The following is a 22,906-nucleotide window of genomic DNA, read 5'->3' on the forward strand; positions in this document are numbered from 1 at the left end:
AGTGTCTGACTGTGGCAGGTGTCATGTTTACTGTCTGCATTACACCTGCATGTGCACACGTTGCCAGGCTGCTAACACTTAGCTGTAAGTGGAGGTATACAGAGCTATAATAAAAACCCAACTTCCACAGGCTTTTAAATATTGCCAAGCTAGAGAGTTCATGCAAATGTTCATAACTAGGGATGCAGCGATACCAATTTTTCCAAACCGATACGATACCGATACTTGGATCTGAGTACTTGCCGATACCGAGTACAAAAAACGATACTTCTTCCACACACACACACACAAATACAATTAATTGGAAGACAGGTTTTATTATATTCCCTGTCGATAAAAAATAAAATCGTAATAAAAATTACCACAAAAAAATTTCAAGTGAAAAATAAGCTCTTCTGTTAAATTATTGCAGAGTCTCCACATTGTAATTTTACAAAATATCACTGAACTATTGGCACTGTCTCGAGCTTTCAGAATAATAAATAAACACTTCTGTTTGGAATAAAATAAATACAAATTAGGTTTGCGAATAAAATAAACTTTTAAATTATTGCAGAGTGTCCATATTGTAAACAAACAAACAAAATAATTATTATTAAATAAATAATAAATAAAATAATAATTGGCCCCCTAGTGGCCAATCTAAAAAACTACAACAGAAATGACAAGCCACCCTCTGATTAATGAAATAAGTTGGTATCGGTTCATGGTATCGGTTAACTTTTACGAGTATGAGTACACACACATTTTACAGTATCGGCCCCGATACCAGTATCGGTATCGGTGCATCCCTATTCATAACTGCAAGAAATTTAATATCAGCCTGCTTGTCAGTCATTCGACGTGCAGCTTAAAGAGCTTCTCAAAAAATTCCTCAGGTGAATTTTCTCCTTGCCGAACAAACAACGGAGGTTGCCAGGACCTGTGCCTGCCTACGTCCGACGGCCGGGTCAACTGCAGCTGCCGCGGAGACCGGCAACTCCTCGAAGACAACACCTGTTCTCGTAAGAAAGAGGAAGAATTAAACTTCATAACGTCGCCGTCTTCGTCAGAATGGATACATGTTTCTGAATGCAAACGTTTCTCCCTCACCAGCCCTGAACGTATCGTGCGGAAGTGTCGATGGCTTTGAGTGCGGGAATGGTGATTGCATCAACTACAGTCTGACCTGTGACGGCATGGCCCACTGCAAGGACAAGTCTGATGAGAAGCAGTCCTATTGTGGTGAGTTTTTACAGAGAAGTTAGGTGGTGAATTTAATTTAATGAATAATTTGCTGCAAGAGATGTTAAAAAAAAAAAAAAAAACCCTCTGTGCCTGAGCTAAATCAGCTGGTCTTCCTTCACAGCCAATCGACTCTGTAAGAAAGGCTACAGGCGCTGCATGAACGGCCGCTGCATTGGTCACCACTTCTGGTGCGATGGCACAGATGACTGTGGTGATCATTCAGATGAACTGCCCTGCAACAGTAAGTGGTTTGTTTCCAAAGTAGCAGCTGCACAAAGGATAACAGTCTGAACATTCTCATAGTTTGAATAGTGTCGACGTTTTTCACGACACCTCTGTTCTGCCTGCATGTTTAAGGAAATTATAAAATGTGCTTAACTGAGAGTTTGCGTGTGGTTTTGAGGATGTGTTTATTTCCATTTGTCATTTGTGAAACTGCTGCATGTGCTCGCAGTGACGCTTTGCAAAGCGGGAGAGTTCCAGTGCAAAGATGGAAGCTGCATCTCCAACTACAGCCGCTGCGACCAGGTGGTCAACTGCGAGGATGCAAGCGATGAAATGAACTGCCGTATGTAGCTGCTGCAATTTTCACAAGTGCACTTCTTAATCAGTATATTAATATAGACTTGACACTTCAGTGCAATTCGTGTGAAACGGTCTAAGATTTATTTTGCAGAATTTAAAGGGCAGCTCCTGAAACTTGTTCTTGTTTTTTCTCAGAACCCACCGATTGCTCCCGTTTTTTCCGGCTCGGAGTTAAAGGAGCCTCTTTCCAAAGCTGTGAGAAAACCACTCTGTGTTATCTGCCCTCGTGGGTGTGTGACGGCAACAATGACTGCGGGGACTTTTCTGATGAAAGAAACTGTCCAGGTTAGCGTTATCTTTCACTACCAAAAGACATTCAGCTTTTCTGAACCTACCAGAGCTTCTTGATTATGTTTTGTTTTCTTTTTTTCTCTGTTGTGTTGCAGATAAGAGGAAGCTTAAATGTCCAGTCAACTTCTTTGCTTGCCCCAGCGGTCGCTGCATTCCTATGAGTTGGACCTGCGATAAAGAGAATGACTGTGAGAACGGGGCTGATGAGACACACTGTGGTCAGTCTTCTGCGAAGTTGTCCTCTAATACCCTTATCTTTATCTTGAAAACACACAAATCATAGCAAAAAGAAAACGAAAAGAAAGCCAGACTGTTTTTCTTTGGGCTTCCCACTGCAGATGGAAAAACACAGCTTAACTGTAATAATGACTGTAAAATGCTCCCCACCCTCTCTTGCAGACAAGTTTTGTACATCCACCCAGTTTGAATGCGGGAACCATCGCTGCATTTCCAGCCACTGGGTGTGTGACGGCTCCGACGACTGCGGCGATGGTTCTGATGAGGACCAGAAATGCAGTACGCGACATTTTGCTCGCTACTTCTCTTCTCACATTTAAAGGAGACCTTAAACTCCGTGACAATTCCTGACGTCCTGCCCGTGTATGACTTTTACACGATGTCGTTACAGAATCCAAAACCTGCAGTCCCGAGGCTTTCCAGTGTCCAGGCTCCCATATGTGTGTGCCGCAGCGCTGGAAGTGCGATGGAGACAATGACTGTCCTGATGGAGCGGATGAGAGTGTGAAGGCCGGCTGCAGTGAGTGACACAAGAAAAAGTGCAGAGAAGCGATGCAGTTCCCCGTGCATTAAAAACAAATGTTTCCATCTGCTTCCAGTGTACACCAACAACACGTGTGATCCTGAAAACGAGTTCATGTGCCAGAACAGGCAGTGTATCCCCAAGCACTTTGTGTGCGATCACGACTTTGATTGTGTCGATAAGTCGGACGAATCCCTCGAATGTGGTGAGCGTTCAATCTGGAAGCTTATTGAGCCTTTCGCTTGAAAATGAATGTTGTTTTTTTGCTCAACCGCCAACTGAAATTGAGATTAATAACAAATGCGTTTTGATGTAGAATACCCGCCGTGCGGTCCCGACGAGTTCCGCTGCGCCAATGGCCGCTGCCTTAACCAGAAAAAGTGGGAGTGCGACGGAGAGTTCGACTGTCAGGATCGTTCCGACGAAGCTCCCAAGAACCCTCGCTGCACAGACTCTGGTATTTATGTCCTCTCTTTCGCTACATCTTTTATTTCTCTGCCAGCATAATAAGGTGTGAATCATATGTTACATTTCCTCCTGATAAAGACTTAGCCACATCCCGCTTCACGCCCTGATATAAGCTGCTATTTGTCTATGATTTCAGAGAGGACGTGCAATGACTCAGCTTTCATGTGCCACAATAAAAAATGCTTGAATGAGACACTGCTGTGCGACCGCAACGACGACTGTGGCGATGGCTCCGATGAACTCAACTGCTTTATCAACGAGTGTCTCAACAGCAAGCTGAGCGGCTGCACGCAGCTCTGTGATGACCTCAAGATCGGCTTCAAGGTAACTAATTCATTGTTTCATGTCAAAAACAAATATCATGACTAATGAAATTATTGCGCAGGCTTCATTGGGCCAAAAAGTTTTACTAAAATTCATGGAGTCAACACAGGAAAAACAATGTATATGCCAGTAACAATGAGTCAACGAGGAGCTGATTTTAAAAGGTTGGGATCCACTCACTTCAGGCACGCAGTTATGCGAGACGAAAACATGTTTTGCCTCGTCCTTGAAAGTAGGAGGCCAGTCCTGGAACAGGTTGAACTCTGCGTGAACTCCTGTGTCTGAGGTGGCGAGGTTGTGGTCAGAGCTTCATTTGAAAATGATACGATTTTGTTCACGTCAAGAATCCATTTTGCTCTGGTCGGGATTTCAGAAGTATTGCAAACTGACTAATTATGATTGCACAAAACTTAATTGTATATATTGAAACTTTGCCATCAGACTTTTTCACAAATGTGGCTTCTTCTGTGTGTATTCTGGATGGCAGAGCAGAATTTGTGTGTGTTCTTTCGAAACATAGATGTGTTTATTGGAAGTGACAGTTACAACGATTCCGACTAGTAATGAATACGTGTTCTAGGGCTGCCACGATTAGTCGACTAGTCACGATTACGTCGACTATCAAAATCGTCGACGACTAATTTAATAGTCTACGCGTCGTTTGAAGCTTTGTAAGATCCCAAAAGACGCAGGAATAAGTAGTAGGATTTAAGAGTGTAATAACGGACTGAAACAGAAGATGGCAGCACTGCATGTACAAGGATGACAGCTGCCGTTAAACTCCGAAGAAGAAGAAACTGTGTCCCAGAATTCATAGCGCAGCCCAGCTCCGTTTTCAACAATGGCGGCAGCTGGTTAGTTTTTAAAGTTACTCTTATTATTCTTTCTGGGTCACAAAATAAACGTTTAACATATTTTCAGGCGGGAATGTAGCTGTGTAAACTTTAAACATCTGCTCAGTTTATCAAGACACCACATATTTTCAAAAGCGCTCCGACGTTTTCGGAGACGTCTGTTACCCACTAGCTCGATAGCTAGCTGGGGGCAAGGCTCACTAGAGCCGTGAGAACACCGGACTCCAGGCAAATCGTTTTCAAACCCACCGCTGTCTTTCGCTACTCAGGTTAAACATGATATATAAGTCACTTAGATAACTTAAAAATGTTATTGTTTGGCTTTTTTCAGTATTTTATTTGTTCCTGAGTAAATCGGTTTGACTGAGATTAAAGTTATAGTTTTTACACAGCTGAATAAAGTCAAGCAGACAGCTGAAACAATCTGCAAACTTCATTAAAATTTAATAAACTATCATCTTGTCTTTATTTTTAGTTAGCACATACCTTAAACACTTAAAGCTGTAAGCTAATGATAGTTATATAAGAGCAGATGCATGCTGGTGCAATAAGCTGTATGTTTTATGTTCAATGGATGATGATCTGATTAGTCGACTAATCGCAAAAATAATTGGTGACTAGTCAACTATCAAAATAATCGTTTGTGGCAGCCCTAACGTGTTCTAACCGTTCCTTATGCTGCGATGATGTTCATGGCATATTTATTTTAAACACATATTAGATGTCAGCTTATCCTTTTCCCCGTACTCTGTTGGAAGACGACTTTGCAAATAAGATTTGCAGCTATCTACGCAGCACTTTTGACAGCAGCAGCTGGATTTCGTTTTCAGAACGTGAGCAGAAATAAAGCTTTTGGTGAAAGGTAAAGCGCACGCGTCTGTGGCCGATTGAGAGCTGATTGAGACACAGTGGCACGCCTTTGTAACCTGTCCAGGCTAAATGTGAGAAGCGGCCAGATCCGTAGGCTGTGAGATTTTGACACATCTCCTGTGCTTTTGGCACCTTCAGTGCAGGTGTCATCCTGGTTTCCAGCTGAAGCGTGATGGGAAGACATGTGTGGATATAGATGAGTGCACAACCACCTACCCCTGTTCCCAACGCTGCATCAACACACACGGCAGCTTCCACTGTCTCTGCGTCGACGGCTTTGAGCTCAGCCCCAATGACCCCACTGTTTGCAAGTCCACATCGGGTAAGGCACACATACGTGAGTTTCAGTGCGTCTTCACAGCAAATGCACTCCTAAAGCAGTAAAGTATGTTTTCTATGTGATATATGCGTGTAGATGAGGAGCCCTACTTGATCTTTGCCAATCGGTACTACCTGAGAAAACTGAACCTGGATGGCACCAACTACACTCTTATAAAGCAGGTAAGACACACAGATGACCGTTTAAAGAAACATTCAGTGTTTGTCTTCTCTAGATTAATTTTTAATATTGCTCCTTCCTTTTTTCCCCCTCAGGGTCTTAATAATGCAGTAGCACTGGACTTCCACTATGCAGAGCAGATGATCTACTGGACAGATGTGACCACTCAGGGCAGCATGATTCGACGCATGCATATGAACGGCAGCAGCATGGAGGTGAGCGAGAACATCTGAAATCCTTTCGTTTTGATTTAATAGTCGAGCAATATTTATCGTGGAATGCTGGATTATTGATGCAGCGAACCCGTGAGTCTCTGATTGGGAACTGCATCATCATCATCTTACTTATCGATTGATAAACCTGGCAGGTTTTGCACCGAACCTCTCTGAGTAATCCTGATGGCTTGGCGGTAGACTGGGTCGGTGGAAACTTGTACTGGTGCGACAAAGGCCGAGACACCATTGAGGTGTCAAAACTTAACGGGGCTTACCGAACGGTGCTGGTCAACAGTGGCCTGAGGGAACCTCGTGCAGTGGCTTTGGATGTACGCTATGGGTGAGAAGTTACACTGCAGATCATCACCAGCTACACTCACTGTTTATATCACTTAAATGTATAATTATTTTTCATTTAAGTTGATTTAGATTTGAATGTACAACTGTAATTTCAAGATTGTCTCTCTCCAATCTTAGTTATCTTTACTGGTCTGACTGGGGTGACAGCCCTCACATTGGGAGAATTGGGATGGATGGCACTAACAGAAGTGTCATCATAGAGGATAAGATCACCTGGCCCAATGGATTAACCCTAGACTTCATCAATGACCGTATCTACTGGGCTGATGCCAGGGAGGACTACATTGAGTTTGCCAGCCTGGATGGCAGGAACAGACACACAGGTAAACAGACCAGTAAACACATTCACTTTTTTAAACTTTTCGACTGGTGGTGCCATATCTTCTAAAGTTATGAGATTTCAATTGTTTGTTTTTGATTGTTGTCTGAAGAAACACCGGCTGTGCATTATTACACAGTCTGAACCCACTCGTCATTTCTTTGTACTTTGCTTCTTGTAATTTTTCAGAGTTGTCTTGAAAGTAAATATACAAACTCAATTTTTGACTCATGCACTATGTTTCCAGGGGTGTTTGCATGTTTCAATAAATCACAGCACTTATTTCCAGTTTTCCCTCAAAGAAATACGGGTTGTTTCAAGACTTTTGGAAAGTACAGCATGTGAGAGTCAAAATACTCTCGTCTTTAGTGACTTTTTTTGTCAAAGACTAATTATGTAAAACTTCTCAGTAAAAGGCAGCAGCGTGCTATTAAGTGTCAACGTTTCTGTCCATGAATGGATTTAATCTTTTAGATAAATGTGTCAGGGAGCTGAGGAGCTTTAAGTGGTTTATAGATCATAACTCATTTAACAGGAAAACATGACAAGACCATAGTGGTGATTAAAGAGGGGTTAGGTTTTCCTGTGAGTAAATTTTGCAGGTTCACATGGTGTTGAAATCTGAGTGACTTTCTTCCGTACACACACACACACACACACACACACACACACACATTTGAGAGACACCAGGCATGAGCAGGCAGGTTGCATGGCTGTCTGCTATTCTGGAGTCCTGCAACTCAAGTCCAGAAGACACAAACTGTGAATAGGACAGATTGTTCTGGTAGGCGAGGCCTCTGAGCGCGTGCGATATCTGCATAGTGCTCAGTTGTTTAGTACATGTACTACAATAGCTGGAATTGTTAAGCGGCTTAGCATGCAGGAATTCTGGAGTGCATTGGTCATCTGCATTGATACTTCCCACATTTTATAAGTTGTGCTGAAAACTTATAGAAAGCATAGGGATAGAATCCTTTTTTCTTTGTTTAGGCATATGCATTAAATTATGGGATAGTTTACAACTTACAGAATAGACTTCCAGCAGAGTGTTGTGCATCTTGTTGATTTAACAAGATGAATTGAAGCTTTTTGGCATTGAGAAGTCATCATAAAATGTCACTGACTTCTTTCGGCTCAGTGTTCTAGATTTAATGCATCCTATAAATTATTATTCACCCAACCCAGGACACACATATGCCATAAAACACCAGTGTGCCTCTGTGTGTCTTTGTGCAACAAGACTGTTTGAATTGAGATAAGAATGGATCAAAGGGCAATTAATGTTAATCTGACCAATACCTCAGCTCAACTTGATGCTATAAAAACCGCTGTTACATCACAACGTCAGTCATTTAAGGTGCATTATTCTTTAATGTCAGCGCTGAAGCTACTGTCGCTTGCTGTCGAGGTATTTTGAACTTGTGCCACACACAGCATTTGCAAATTTGTCAGCGTGTGATGCATTGCCCTGGTGTGCTTCCATAACACACAAACACTGAGAGTGAGCATAAAACGTATTATACAAGAGCAGGAAAAGTGGTTAATAGTGCAAAACCTAATGAGGTGTAGAACCTATTATATAACACAGAGATATGGTGCATGTCCGCGCCCCACCCTGCCTCAGTTTGCCATTAACAGTGCAGGATTTTATCAAAGGTTTCTCTTTGCAAAACAGCAACACGGGAGCAGCAAGAGCTTCAAATCCTGAATATGTTGACATATTCACATGTATATTTGAGATACATAACATTCACATATTTATTTGGTGACTGTATTATGTTGTTTTAAGGCATTTCCTCCAATCAGCCTCCTGAAGGCTGCAGTAGGAAACATCCAGAATGATTTGTCTTCAAATATAGATTTGCGATTTGTTTATTCTCGTGTATCCTCACAGTTCTCAGCCAAGACATCCCTCACATATTTGCCATGACACTGTTTGAAGAATACATCTACTGGACCGACTGGGAAACAAAGTCCATCAACAGAGCTCATAAGACTCTGGGTACCAACAAGACGACCCTGATCAGCACCCTGCACCGACCCATGGACATCCACATTTACCATCCTTACCGCCAACCTCCGGGTAGGAGGAGTAAATGTGGTCTTTTGAACAAGTTTACAGTCTTAGTGCGCAAACTGTTGGTATTTACTGCTGTTAAGTAACATTTCAGTATTGATGTAGTTTCTGTCTGTGGTGTAATAACTTATTTTCAGTATATTCAAATATATTCCCATTCAGATCTAAAGCCTAAGGGTTGGGGTGGAAAAAAATAAGTGAACCATGTGGTGAAATATTTTCCCTCTTTTTATCTTTTCCAGTGCTCAACCACCCGTGCCAGATAAACAACGGTGGCTGCAGTAATCTCTGCCTCCTTTCTCCTGGTGGAGGTTATAAGTGTGCCTGTCCCACCAACTTCTATCTGGCAAACGATCAGCGCACTTGCATGTCCAACTGCACAGCCAGCCAGGTGATGATGTAAACATCATTAATGGAAAAATGGCCCATTGATAACTATATCTGAGTTCCCCGCTGTGGCCTATTTGATAAACTCCTCATGCCTGGTCATTGCTTATTGACAGTTGGCTGGCTGCCCGGTGACACAATACCTAGCTTACGCTTTTGTCAACGACAAATGAGCCAGTGAAGCCCTGATATAATGCCCTATCATCACTTTGATTCACTTCTCTTCCTGTTGCAGTTTGTGTGCAAGAATGACAAATGCATTCCTTTCTGGTGGAAATGTGACACAGAAGACGACTGTGGAGATCGTTCAGACGAGCCAGACAACTGCCGTAAGTGTTTGAAGAAGATAATTAGGACGTGATGGAGTACGACAGTCATCTAGCACGCTTTGTGCATGCTATACCTTTTGATCTTACCTCAGCCCACAATTCAACAGTGAAATGTTTGTCGGTATGATCTTGAAACACCGTGTGACGTCGTCTTCTTCTTCCACGACAGCCGAATTCAATTGCAGACCAGGGCAGTTTCAGTGTGGCACAGGCATCTGCACCAACCCTGCATACATCTGTGATGGAGACAACGACTGCCAGGACAATTCAGACGAGGCCAACTGTGGTATGTGCCTGTTTTTTTGTAATATATGGGCAGCATGGTGGTTAGCACTGTTGCTGCACAGCAAGAAGGTCCTGAGTTCAATTCCAACATCAGGCCGGGGTCTTTCTGTGTGGAGTTTGCATGTTCTCCCCGTGTTTGCGTGGGTTCTCTCCGGGTACTCTGGCTTCCTCCCACCGTCCAAAGACATGCAGCTTGTGGGGATAGGTTAATTGGATAATCCAAATTGCCACTAGGTGTGAATGTCAGTGCGAATGGTTGTCTGTCTCTGTGTGTTGGCCCTGCAACAGACTGGCGACCTGTCCAGGGTATACCCCGCCTCTCGCCCTATGACAGCTGGGATAGGCTCCAGCGCCCCCCGCGACCCTGAAAAGGAGAAGCGGAAGCAAATGGATGGATGGATGTTCATTTATGTACAGAAATTGTCACTGTTTTATTTGAAGATTTCACAAGAGGACCCAGTATAAGACAGAACAGGGACTGACAGGAAAAACAAGAACTTTTGATAAACGTGGAGCAGCAGGAGTCTAAAACTCTGACAAAATCAACAAAAGGAGAGAACAAGAGAAAGTCTGGAACATGAGGGAGTCGAGATCATGTGATGATTTGACAAAGACTCACACTTTATACACACGAGGCACATGTGAACTCAGTCAAAAATAAAGAAAGCCACACGAGGAACTAACCTTCAGAATTTAACAGCAAATAAACTGGAAAAATTACTTTAATGTTATCTGCTCATCCATTTTTAATCTTTCTTATCTCACCGCAGACATTCATGTTTGCCTGCCCAGCCAGTTCAAATGTTCCCACCCCAGCCGCTGCATTCCAGGCATCTTCCGCTGTAACGGCCAGGTCAACTGTGGAGAAGGCGAGGATGAGAAGGACTGCCGTGAGTATACCTACGTTTTCAGGGGTTTTTCCCCTTCTTCTCTCTTTTACTTCACACTTACTGCAAACCTGTTATTCCCCCCCATCTCCACCCCACAGCTGAAGTCACATGTGCGCCCACCCAGTTCCAGTGTGCCATCACCAAACGCTGCATACCTCGTGTCTGGGTGTGCGACCGTGACAACGATTGTGTGGACGGATCAGACGAGCCCGCCAACTGCAGTACGACTCGCACTTTACTCTGCATGCTGTTTATTCTGAGTCATCCTAATTAGCTTTAAGTGTAACTGCCCCACATATGTTTCCCTTTGCAGCCCAGATGACCTGTGGTGTGGACGAGTTCCGATGCAAAGACTCTGGCCGCTGCATTCCCGCTCGCTGGAAGTGTGACGGCGAGGATGACTGCGGCGATGCGTCAGATGAACCGAAAGAGGAGTGTGGTAAATATTGTGTTTTCTTTTTTAAGTAAAAATCTGTTTTTGATTTCATTGGCAATAATAATTTTGCGTGTTGGACAGCGGAGAGGACGTGTGAGCCATACCAGTTCAGATGTAAGAACAACCGCTGTGTGCCGGGCCGCTGGCAGTGCGACTATGACAATGACTGCGGGGACAACTCTGATGAAGACAACTGCAGTAAGTATCACTCTGAGCTCGGAAACAGTCCCTCCATATGTCATTTGACCTTGTCCACTGCCATTTACACTCATGCCCGTGTCTGTTTCACTGGTAACAGTCACTTTGCACCTTTTTAACTCTTAACTGCTACAGCGTTTGTTTGGTGCTAATTCATTGCCCATTTCTCATCTGATTATTTGTTTCATTTCATACTGTCCTGTTGGCATGAGCCAGAGGTAAGTTGCTTCATCTCCATAAGAGAACCACTCCCATTTTGAGCACCTCTCTGTATCTGTTATTAAATAGTGTCTTCATCTACCGTCCCTCTGACCTGTGAGAGTCTGCAAGCTGAGCTCTGCACAGACTTCATCGTCAGTGCTAATTGGCTATCGCACCAAATATAACCACAGAAAAACAACAGTTATAAAACCAGTTAAATTGTAATAAAACAGCTCCTTTCACTCTCTCACTTTAGTGTCTATAGTCATCCTCATGTAATTGTTACACTCTTTGTCTTGTGCTGAAGGGTAAAGCGGCCGTAGCTTGCCGCAACTGTGCTCATGTTGTCAGTGACACAAGCCTTGTGTTCCTCTGTAGTGCCTCGCCAGTGTTCAGAAAGCGAGTTTGCCTGCACCAACGGCCGTTGCATCGCTGGAAGGTGGAAGTGCGATGGAGACCACGACTGTGCGGACGGATCTGACGAGGTTGGATCTGTTGAAATTGTTTGGAAAAGAAAAAAAAATCCTTTTTGCACTTCCTGTTATGTCTGTGTTTACGATGGACTGTGATGTTTCTTTAGCACGGCTGTGATCTGAAGTGTGACCAGGACCAGTTCTCATGTAAGAATGGACACTGTATTCCGATCCGCTGGCGGTGCGATGCTGATCCGGACTGCATGGACGGAAGCGATGAGGAAAACTGTGGCAGTGCTGGTACGCATATTTCTGTGGGCGTGTCATTTTAAGAGAAAAGTAGATCCCAGATGCCTTAAAGCTGACTCCCAACAAATGAGCTTGTATCAGGTTTTACACGAGCACACACCGGTAGTAAAAATCCGTTACTTCCTGCAGCTGGCCGTCACTGCCCTCTGGATGAGTTCCAGTGTAACAACACTCTGTGCAAGCCCCTCGCCTGGAAGTGTGACGGAGAGGACGACTGTGGGGACAACTCTGATGAGAAACCCGAAGAATGCAGTGAGTTTTGCCGTCTTGCTGATCAAAATCATGTTGAATTCCTATTGCATTTTTTTCCTTCTCACCTATTTGTCTTTCCTCTTCCCATCTCTTTCCGTTCATCTCTTAGGGAAGTTCCAGTGTCCGCCGACAAGAGTGTTCCGCTGCCAAAACGACCGTGTGTGTCTGCAAGTGTCAAGGAGGTGTGACGGCGTTAATAATTGTGGAGACAACAGCGATGAACTGAACTGCCGTGAGTTAGGAAGTTGTTCTGGTTATAAAATCTCCTACTTCCTCATCTTTGACTGAGGAGATGCTGACTTATGTCTGCGTTTTTGTCAACAGAGGCTCCAACTGTTCCCACGTGTGAGAAAGACGAGTTCTTGTGCTCCAATGGCAGATGCATCAGCTCCAATATGCGCTGTAACTTCTTTAATGATTGCGAAGACTATGGCTCTGATGAGATCAACTGCAAAACGGGTAGATCTTCACTCACCTGCATAACTGACCATGGACCTAAGGTCTGGAAGTTTTACCCTTTAAATCCACAGGCTTATCTTTCCCTTGTGTTTTTTGTCCTATAGACACAAAGCTAAACGACTGTCGGAGTAACACAACTCAGTGTGGTGATGGAGATGAGGCGCACTGTGTCACCAATGGCACAGACTCCTTCTGCTCCTGCAAACCAGGCTTCCAAAAGATAGGACACCACACCTGCGGAGGTACGCACGCACAAAGTGCATCATGACAGCTCTTAACCCTCAATGTAGAGGCTAAGAGCGGCGCAATATTTTTACATTTCATGTGACTTTCTTTTTCTTTTGGGTCTCATATTTTTAAGATAAGAACGAGTGTCTGCAGTTTGGAGTCTGTTCCCACATCTGCAATAACACCAAAGGCTCCTACAAATGCAGCTGCCACAAGTACTTCACCAGGATAAACGACACCTGCAAAGCTGACAGTAAATGCGCTGCTTATTTTATTAATTTTTCTCCCTCAAGTCTTGTAATAATTGTTCACTTCAAGGTGAGCGTCACTGCAACGTTTTCTCTCTCTCTCCTTCCAGACATGAACAGCAGTCGGCAGATTCTATACATCGCTGACGACAATGAAATCCGAAGCCTCGACCCCGGCATGCCCAACTGGCGCTATGAGCAGACCTTCCAGGGCGATGCCAGTGTGCGCATCGATGCGATGGACCTGCACGTCAAGACCAACCGCATCTTCTGGACCAACTGGCACACGGGGCGCATCTCCTCCTACGAGCTTCCAGGATCATCCTCATCGTCATCTTCTAGCATCAACAACCTGCAGGTAATGCCGGTCAAATAATGCAAAATCTCTAGAGCACCAATATACACGCCATCATTCAAACACCTCAACTTTGTGCTTTTATCCAGATCAAAGACCTGAAGATGCCCCGTGGTATTGCTGTGGACTGGGTGGCTGGTAACCTGTACTGGACTGACTCCGGCCGAGATGTAATTGAAGTGGCTCAGTTGTCCGGCCAGCATTCCAAGACCCTCATCTACGGCATGATAGACGAGCCTTACGCCATTGTAGTGAATCCACAGAGAGGGTAAATGGATCATTCTTGTTTTCTGTTGTCTTATATTTTGCACATATGTGTTCTGACCAGTGTTGGTCAAGTTACTTGAAAAAAGTAATCAGTAACTAATTACTGATTACTTCCCCAAAAAAGTAATCCCATTACTTTACTGATTACTTATTTTCAAAAGTAATTAATTACTTAGTTACTTAGTTACTTTTTAAAGTAATCAGTAACTAATTACTGATTACTTCCCAAAAAAAGTAATCCCATTACTTTACTGATTACTTATTTTCAAAAGTAATTAATTACTTAGTTACTTAGTTACTTTTTAAAAACACGATTTACAACCTGAATAGGTGATAAAGCGATAGATCTTTCAGCCCAATTCTACTTTTTCTGCATAATCCATCATACAAAATGTAATCAAATGGAAAAGTCTCTTTTTAAAACTTGTTTTATTAGTTTTAATCTTTTAACTTTATGCATCAAGCAAAAATTTAATTATCTGCAACATTCTCTGACTGGAAGAAATTAGTTTAATATTTAAACCTATTTTCTGCACATTCCAGCACATAAAATATTTTTTTTTTGTGTGTTTACACTCAGTCTTTCAAATAGATGCAAGTAAAACACAGCAGAAAATAAATAAAGTCAAAGACCAGCGGTCCTGTTGCTCTATTTTCACCTGTAAAGCAGGAGTAGCGTAGGCGGAGGTTTACCCTGGTGCAGGTGTGCCGCAGCGGTCAGTGGTAGGATACGCGAGTTTCTCTGTGAGTTTCCCATTACGTCGTAGCTACTCGGTGCTTGTTTGGAAGTTTAGGGGTTTTTCTCTGTAAAAAGAAGTTTTCTTCCCATGCACAACGGACACTAATGTTTTTGTCACTTTTTATGGAATCAAACTCAAAGTAAGGTCAGTACTTCCACGCTTTAAACGCTGCACGCTCATACTCTCTCCACACTCGATATATGATCCATTGTTGATCTGCACACAGCTGTTGTCACGAACGTCGCACTCGCTTACGTCACTGTCATGAGACATTCTCGCAAAAAATCACGGTTTTAGTAACGCAGTAACGCAGCGTTCCTACGGGAAAGTAACGGTAATCTAATTATCGTTTTTCCAATAGTAATCCCTTACTTTACTCGTCACTTGAAAAAAGTAATCGGATTACAGTAACGTGTTACTGCCCATCTCTGGTTCTGACTCTGGATTTTTTATTAGTACCATGTACTGGGCAGACTGGGGCAACCACCCTAAAATTGAGACGGCTGCCATGGACGGTACTCTAAGACAAACACTCGTCCAGGAGAACATCCAGTGGCCGACAGGTACGTACTGCTCCGAGACTGAATTTATTTGAATCCAGATACGCATAATTATTCATCCACATTAAGACTCTCTAATTGTGCCTCTGCAGGCTTAGCTGTGGACTACTTCAATGAGCGTCTTTACTGGGCAGATGCTAAACTATCAGTCATCGGCAGTGTCCGTCTGGATGGCTCTGACCCTGTCGTTGCTGTCTCCGGGATCAAAAACAGTTGAGTTTATTCTGCAACTTTCCAGACTACATGCAAGCTTGCTAATGTGACATTAACACTTGCCCACCCGTATGTATTTTGCACTTCTTTCCCCTCTAGATTTGCTCCATCCATTCAGCATAGATATCTTTGAGGACTACATTTACGGGGTCACATATATTAACAACTTTGTCTTCCGGGTCAACAAGTTCGGTAAAGGCCCTATGGAGAATCTCACTACAGGCATCAACCATGCTACAGACATAGTCCTGTATCACCGTTACAAGCAGCCAGAGAGTGAGTATCAAACACATTGATTAGGATTTTTCTTCACACATAGTCTGCTTCAGTCTTAATGTAAAACGGACACCACACACCTTATTTTGATGCACACTTGTTGGATTTTCTCACCGGTCATGTTTCTCTCTGCACCAGTGACTAACCCGTGTGACAGAAAGAAGTGTGAGTGGCTGTGTCTCCTCAGCCCCAGTGGGCCGGTGTGCACCTGCCCTAACAACTACGTTGCAGACAACGGCACCTGTGCGGAGAGACCAAACCCCACCCAGTCACCGTTCTGTATGTACACTCCATAAACAAGCGGCTTCCCTTCTAGCAAGCTTAACATGTACACACTAAATTCAATGTGCCGTGTCCTTTCACAGCCCCGCCCTCAGTTCTGTGCGATATCCAGTGTCAGAACGGTGGGAGCTGCTTCTTCAACGACCGTCAGGTGGCAAAGTGTCGCTGCCAGCCCAGCTACATAGGCGAGAGATGTGAAATCAACCAATGCAGGGACTACTGTAAGAACGGAGGCACCTGCACTGCTTCTCATGCCGGTGAGAGATTCAATTCAAGGTTTATCACACGGCACCAAAGCACAACAATGGTCGCCTCAAGGCATTTTTATACTGTGTGGTAAAGACGCCAAAGTCTAAGGCAATGATGGCTCCGGAGATGGTAATGTTGGTCTGTCTGATTTGTGTTATTCAGGACAAAGTATCTCAACAGGTTTTGTTGAGATACTCATACCCAGAGGAGAAACTCTCCTTTGGAAATCCAGAGCCGCTTTTTCTTGGCCAGACTATTGAAGTGCTTGCCATAAAGTTTCTTCTAGACCTTAATAACACAATCCTTTGACATTATCCTTCTTCAGGCTAAAAAAAAAAATTTGGCTGACGATCATCAGCCTGAGCTGTACCCTGAGTTTACTGCTGATTAGCAAATGTTACTGCGCTAATCAGGTTGAATTTGACGTGCCAAGGCTTTTGATCACAGGAAAGAAGCTTTTTTTTTCGCCCCTATTCCAAGAATTGTTTAAATCATTAAAAAAAATCCACTCTTTTGATGTCTGTGAGAGGATTCTTGAGTACTCATTAGTGATAGCAGTTACAGGCTGCAGCAGAAGGCACGAAGCAGGGGAATTCCACATATTTCCAAACCTTTGTCTCATGGGCACTTCGTTGGTTCTATCATGTGTGCAAACCAGTGGAATTTCTAGTTTAAGAAACCTGAGAAGGAACTGAGTCAGCAGTTTTGGTTGTGTGTTTGTCAAATGTTAAATGAAATGTAATACTTAAAATCTCCGTTTTATTCAACATTTATATATTTTAATTGTGTATTCTAGGGTTGCCAACTTGCAGATGTCCTAAAGGCTTCACAGGGCCGAACTGCAATCGCCACACTTGTCAGGACAGCTGCCTGAATGGAGGCACGTGCTTGGTCAGTAGAGGCAACCAGCCAACCTGCAGTTGCCTGCCAGAGTACCTGGGAGACCAGTGTCAGTACAGTAAGTAAAAGCACCTGAGGATGTTTCTGTTTCTTTAATAGATTGCTAAGCAGGGTATTTTGCATCAACAGTATGTGACCCTCTTGTCCGTGTTAAGGTAAATGTGAAGGCTTCTGCGAGAACGGTGGAACCTGCTTACAGACCTCCAACGGCACCAAACTTTGCCTGTGTCCCACCAAGTACGTCGGGCACCAGTGTGAGCTGGACAAATGTCAATTCTGCGGAACGGGCAAATGTTTGACGTCAGCCTCAGGGGAGGTTTCCTGCAGGTGAGTATCGTGTGGGACGTGGTTACTGTGCCACATCGATTCGACTTGGATTTGTAAATATTTGCTGGCTTTTATTTTGAACTGCCAGAATATTCTTCACCCAAGGTCACCCAGCAATCTGTGGATGTTGTGCTTCCTAACAGTGCACAGCATGGAATATACCATTCTGAAATTGTGGGAATCATTATTATTATTGTTATTATTATTATTCTGCTGCATTAGGATCTGCTTTAATATTTTTTTCCTGCATGTTTGAAGCTGTCCAAATGGTCAGATCCAACCCAGCTGCTACACCTGTTCAAACTACTGCGCACATGGACAGTGTTCAGTAGACAATCGCACACTGCTGCCACAGTGCACGTAAGATCCCAGTAGACATTAACAGGCATATATATACTTAATAATATTTTATTGTTTTAATGTCTGCTTAGCACACTTACCCACATATCCACCTCTATACCCAGGTGTGCTGTTGGATGGAGGGGATACAGATGTGATATCACAGCTCCTATAGAGTCTCATACTAGTGGTAGTAAGTCAGCCACTCCCTGAAAAAAATCAAAGTTTGTTCATAGAACATGCACTTTGGTCCTATTTGCTTATCGTTATTTGTTCACTCACAGGTACTGCGTCAATCATCGTCCCAGTGCTGCTGCTGCTGTTGCTGGCACTGCTGGTGGTTGGTGCCATCTTGTGGTACAAGCAGAGAATGCGTGGGTGAGTACTCGTTTGGACGCTTTTTCATCTTTAAAAAATTCAAACTCCATTTGTCATCTGGTCCTCACCGTTCTGGTCTTTCTTTCTCTCTTACCTTTTGATAACCATCTATTTCCCTGTCTCCCAGGTCTCTATGCCCGGGCAAATCTCGTTCTCAGTGCTCGCGGTAACTTGATAGGGTTACATAATTCACCTGTTGACCCCCAATTCCTCTCCTCTCCCTAAAATACAGTCAAACTGCCTTTGCTATGCTTTTGTCCGTCCTTTTGTCCATTCTGTGGTTCAGTGCCAAAATCTTTCCATTGTCCTCGCTTGCCATCTTCTGTTTGGCTTCCATGGGGTTTCCCACCCAACAACACAGGGGGCCTACTCGCTCTGGAATAGCTCTGGTGATGCACGAGTAGTTGAACTTTTGACGTCCTCCCATTGTCCTCCATGCCTTTCCCTGTTTACATTTGTAAATATTAGGCTCAGGCAATGTGCTTGCAGAGTAAAATGTATAACTGTGCATCTATGAAAAATGTTTATATGCTTGCAAACAGCCGAATATTTGCAATCTAATCCAGCATTCTCCGCGATGGACATGCTGCAGTATATTCGATAGGTTTGATCAAATGGCCTTTTGACACAAAAGCTCATTTGAAAACCTTTGATACATGTTGTCTTGTTCTTGTCAATAGCCAGTGTTGAGTGAATTTATGATATGGGTTTATGATAAGACACCTTTTAGTCACTCTAGCTTTCTTCTGAGGTTAGCACAACAAGGGTCTGAATCTGCTTCTAAGATAATTGTTGATCTGTTTCTCTGCAGTGCCAAGGGCTTCCAGCACCACCGAATGACCAACGGGGCCATGAATGTTGAGATTGGCAACCCTGCCTATAAGATCTATGAAGGAGATCCTGATGATGATGCTGGGGAACTTCTGGACTCCGACTTTGCTTTAGACCCAGACAAGGTAACAAAGCTTAAAAAAGCAGTTTCATTAGAAAATATCTGAAAATGCCTGGTAGTGGCTAACCATGCAGATATTTCCACATTTATGAGTTTTTTTTTTTAATGAATTGGTTTTGGTTGTGGAGTCATTATAGACAGTAAATAGACCCTTCTATGTGATCTAAAGAACACTGAATGAAAGTAGCTGGGTTTCTCAATATATTCCTGTCCTTTGGACGTCTAGTGAAAAACGTTTTCTGTCTTGACTGATCTGGAATCACTTTTCTACATTTATATCCAGTTGTTTGCCATCGAGATCGCCACAGTCCAAACGCAAAAGCTTTAAAGCAAGACTAAGGCTACGTTCACTCTGCAGGTCTTGATGCTCAATTCCGATTTTTTGATCAAATCTGATTTTTTTTGTCTGCTCGTTCACACTACAAATAAAATGCGACAGCAAACGCGCTCTAGTGTGAACGCTCAAAGCGGCCGCATGCGCAAAAGAAGACGTCACACACAACGCGCTCTGTTTAGACCCAGAGCAACAGTATTGTTTGACTGATGGCCCTTAATATAAAGACTTCGGACTTCACGTTTCCCAATTTTTGCTTTAAGTTATTTTGTTATTTACATAATAATGTAAATAACCTAATAATGATCCTTATTGCTGTTTTAGAGGAGCGGTGCTTCAAAGGATAGCTGCAGATTATACAGTACAAATAAAATGTTCACGTTTCTCCAACGTTGTCTTCCCAGCAGTTTCACCTGATGGCCAGGAAGCGTTCGCGATGTCTTCTCCGGCGCTGATAATTGGCGTCTGTCTTGTGTCAGTGACGTAAAAGACGGATTTAATGCGACATGACCATCAAACAGCAGCTTTCTAAAACATCAGATATGTATCGGATTCAGGACCACATACGAAAGTGACCCAGATCGGATTTGAAAATATCGGATTTGTGCCGTTCACACTGTCGCATAGGGTCAAAAAAAATCTGATTTGATGCGCTTTCGCCTGCAGTGTGAACGTAGCCTAAGGAAACCAGTGGGTGTCGTTATGATATTTACTTCTGGCATCTGTAATAAATTTTGGAATGAATATTGTTAGAATTATGTGAATCGTATACTTTAGTTGTGATGAGTGGCTCCAGAGTCTCATGGTTTACACGTTGTGGCTCGAGCGGTTTGTATACAGATCGATGCTCGGGCAAGATACTGAACCCTGAGTTACCTCTGTGTGTGTGAATGTACTCAGCAGATAAAAGCACAGTATGAAGGCACTATATAAATACCTTTTCTTTTACATTCACCTAAGAAGTGAAAAAATCTCCAGTTTAATCCCAGCTGGAGACAAAAATCCCTTGGGGAGTGTCAGGAACAGAAATCCACTGTGAATAAGGGGAGCAGCTGAATAAAGCTTTTGTGCTGGAGCCCTCATGGTCACTATATTCAAACACTTTTCACCACAATCATAAAACATCAAATGAGGAATTGTCCATAAAGTCCTGAGTGCTTAAAAAGAAGTTCTTCACTGGAAATACACCTACTGGTTTGTCAGAAACAAATAACCAAACACAGAAAACATAACAAACCACAACTGTCTGCCAGCGTTTCAGCACCGAGCTGGGAAACATCTCGTATTTATGCGAGCTGAGCCTATTTGAATAAGCAAAATACTGCTTCTTTCACAATATACCAAATCGTTTCATTTCTTTTGCCTGAGTCACCGAGTCATTTTCTTCACTCCGCAGCCCACCAACTTCACGAACCCAGTGTATGCCACCCTGTACATGGGTGCCCACAACAGCCGCAATTCTCTGGCGAGCACTGATGAAAAGAAGGAGCTCCTCTCCCAGGTCGACGAGGACATGAGCGACCCCCTGGCATAGACCTCGGCACGGACTGAACTCAACATTGCCCTGCCTCGCCCAACCCAGAGCCAGCGAGCTCTCTCATTTTATGCCTTTACCAACTGAAAAGAAAAGCAACAAAAAACAAACATAAAAAGGAGAACACTGTATAAAATGTATAAAATGAAGAACTACTTTTTTTAAGTGATTGCAGTATTATATTTTGTTCTTTGACAAAAAGGAAAACAAATCCTCTGGTGACGGAAAAGAAACCATTTTATAGACATTTTATTCAGTTCTTTTTCATTTTGCTCACTTCCTCACAACTTTCTCTCTCACACACACACACCTTTCTCACGCATATAGCCACTACCTCTGTGCAAATGTAAAAGATACAAATGGCAGTGGAACAATTTTAATTTTTTTATTTTTGTATAAATTGTGTAGGGGAAAAGAGAAAAAAAACACTTTTGTTCCATCCTAGAAAATGTTGCCAAGTCTTCATTGTTCATGAAAGAGAGGAGATGCGTCAGTGCTCACCGCGAATGCTTCCTGGATGCTGGTTCACATTTTGTGTATATGTATGTTCGCTACTGGAGGTCTTAGAGGGAAAGGCGAGGTGACGTTTAACTGCACGTGTATGCACAAGAGACTCGGCATCTGATCTGTTGTTGCAAAGAGCTACATTCAAGTGATTGTCTTTTACCTCCTTGCACAGACTAAAGTTATATATATATATATATATTTCCATATATATGAACCTATTAACAAAGTGTCTTGAAAATATACCCAGGAATACAAACATCAGTAACAAATAGCAGTCTGTACTTTTTAATGTTTTTCTTTTGTTTTTTTAAGTCATTGTATAATTGACATGCTTTGTGTCACCGATGAATGAGTCATGGCGGTGTGTTAGTGTGCGTTGGATGAAGATGATTGTAATTAAGTCCACATTCCGGGATGAAAAAGCCTGGGATGATATCCGTGGCCTTGGCTTAGCCTACTGCAGGACACCCTGGACAGGAGCTGGGGCTTTGTTCTGAAACTCTTCTGGAGTAGAGACGAGCTTCTGTGAATTTCCGGTCATCCTCTAAAAAAGAAGCTGCGACCCGTAATTAGCCGAGAACGGTTGCGTTCGACTTTTGTTCCTCGTCTTTTGATTGTAAACATACTTTCAGGAAAGGCCAGGGAGACCGTCTGATGGTACGTACTTCTGTGGGAGGTTTTTTTTTCTTTCCTTCACTGTATGTAATTACATGGACATGTAATTTAGGTTAATGCTTATTGTTAAGTGCATTCTCTGGAAGGAGACTGATCGGCTTCCTGATAAGCATTCCTTTCTCCATTCCTTTGCTTTGCTGCTAACCATCCGTCTCGTCAGCCTGGATTTTTAGTCTGGGAAGTGCGGCTCTACGTCTCACCGCTCACCGTATTGCTTTTAATCACCTCAGCTTGTCAGCCGTACCTACCATATCACTGCATGGTGCTCACACACACACAGACACACTTAACCAAGAGGAAACTCTGGCTTTAGTCCTCAAATGTTAACAGTATTCATCACGTTTTCTTTAAATTTCTTGTTTATTTGCTTTCAACATCCTGCTCTGTTAAATCGCCGTGTAAGTTGGAACAATCATATTTCATTTGGAGAATTTCTTTAACTGGCAAAAACCCACGTTTGTGGTTCTGATTGTTTTGTTATAATTCGATTTCTTTTTGATATAAGGAATTAAATGGATTTTTATAGTAGAAATG

General features: G+C 43.0%; 1 protein-coding gene across 2 annotated transcripts in view; it reads left to right on the forward strand.

Moving 5' to 3' along the window:
- LOC102784886 (low-density lipoprotein receptor-related protein 1-like) overlaps positions 1-21,886 on the forward strand; it is an 83,757-nt gene extending 61,871 nt beyond the window's left edge. The window contains exons 45-90 of one of the 2 annotated variants that reach the window (XM_087833923.1): positions 879-1,004; positions 1,096-1,224; positions 1,349-1,468; positions 1,682-1,795; positions 1,948-2,097; positions 2,199-2,321; positions 2,503-2,619; positions 2,732-2,860; positions 2,940-3,068; positions 3,180-3,320; positions 3,468-3,655; positions 5,518-5,701; positions 5,795-5,880; positions 5,974-6,093; positions 6,246-6,433; positions 6,571-6,776; positions 8,667-8,855; positions 9,092-9,240; positions 9,472-9,565; positions 9,735-9,851; positions 10,621-10,740; positions 10,839-10,961; positions 11,054-11,179; positions 11,258-11,374; positions 11,954-12,060; positions 12,156-12,288; positions 12,427-12,549; positions 12,659-12,781; positions 12,874-13,008; positions 13,113-13,250; positions 13,370-13,489; positions 13,595-13,842; positions 13,929-14,107; positions 15,303-15,409; positions 15,499-15,618; positions 15,719-15,895; positions 16,034-16,174; positions 16,261-16,434; positions 17,223-17,384; positions 17,482-17,653; positions 17,912-18,013; positions 18,118-18,185; positions 18,277-18,370; positions 18,498-18,536; positions 19,182-19,326; positions 21,053-21,886. In XM_087833923.1, coding sequence (XP_087690049.1) covers positions 879-1,004; positions 1,096-1,224; positions 1,349-1,468; positions 1,682-1,795; positions 1,948-2,097; positions 2,199-2,321; positions 2,503-2,619; positions 2,732-2,860; positions 2,940-3,068; positions 3,180-3,320; positions 3,468-3,655; positions 5,518-5,701; positions 5,795-5,880; positions 5,974-6,093; positions 6,246-6,433; positions 6,571-6,776; positions 8,667-8,855; positions 9,092-9,240; positions 9,472-9,565; positions 9,735-9,851; positions 10,621-10,740; positions 10,839-10,961; positions 11,054-11,179; positions 11,258-11,374; positions 11,954-12,060; positions 12,156-12,288; positions 12,427-12,549; positions 12,659-12,781; positions 12,874-13,008; positions 13,113-13,250; positions 13,370-13,489; positions 13,595-13,842; positions 13,929-14,107; positions 15,303-15,409; positions 15,499-15,618; positions 15,719-15,895; positions 16,034-16,174; positions 16,261-16,434; positions 17,223-17,384; positions 17,482-17,653; positions 17,912-18,013; positions 18,118-18,185; positions 18,277-18,370; positions 18,498-18,536; positions 19,182-19,326; positions 21,053-21,190 — 6,230 coding nt within the window. In that variant the 3' untranslated portion in view covers positions 21,191-21,886. The remainder of the gene's footprint in view (positions 1-878; positions 1,005-1,095; positions 1,225-1,348; positions 1,469-1,681; positions 1,796-1,947; positions 2,098-2,198; positions 2,322-2,502; positions 2,620-2,731; positions 2,861-2,939; positions 3,069-3,179; positions 3,321-3,467; positions 3,656-5,517; positions 5,702-5,794; positions 5,881-5,973; positions 6,094-6,245; positions 6,434-6,570; positions 6,777-8,666; positions 8,856-9,091; positions 9,241-9,471; positions 9,566-9,734; positions 9,852-10,620; positions 10,741-10,838; positions 10,962-11,053; positions 11,180-11,257; positions 11,375-11,953; positions 12,061-12,155; positions 12,289-12,426; positions 12,550-12,658; positions 12,782-12,873; positions 13,009-13,112; positions 13,251-13,369; positions 13,490-13,594; positions 13,843-13,928; positions 14,108-15,302; positions 15,410-15,498; positions 15,619-15,718; positions 15,896-16,033; positions 16,175-16,260; positions 16,435-17,222; positions 17,385-17,481; positions 17,654-17,911; positions 18,014-18,117; positions 18,186-18,276; positions 18,371-18,497; positions 18,537-19,181; positions 19,327-21,052) is intronic. The other variant, XM_087833922.1, reaches the window with a different exon arrangement.
- Positions 21,887-22,906: the final 1,020 nt, after the last annotated feature.

The sequence above is a fragment of the Neolamprologus brichardi genome, chromosome 20 (genome assembly GCF_056152115.1).
Source record: "Neolamprologus brichardi isolate AB-2024 chromosome 20, ASM5615211v1, whole genome shotgun sequence".
Lineage (NCBI taxonomy): Eukaryota > Metazoa > Chordata > Actinopteri > Cichliformes > Cichlidae > Neolamprologus > Neolamprologus brichardi.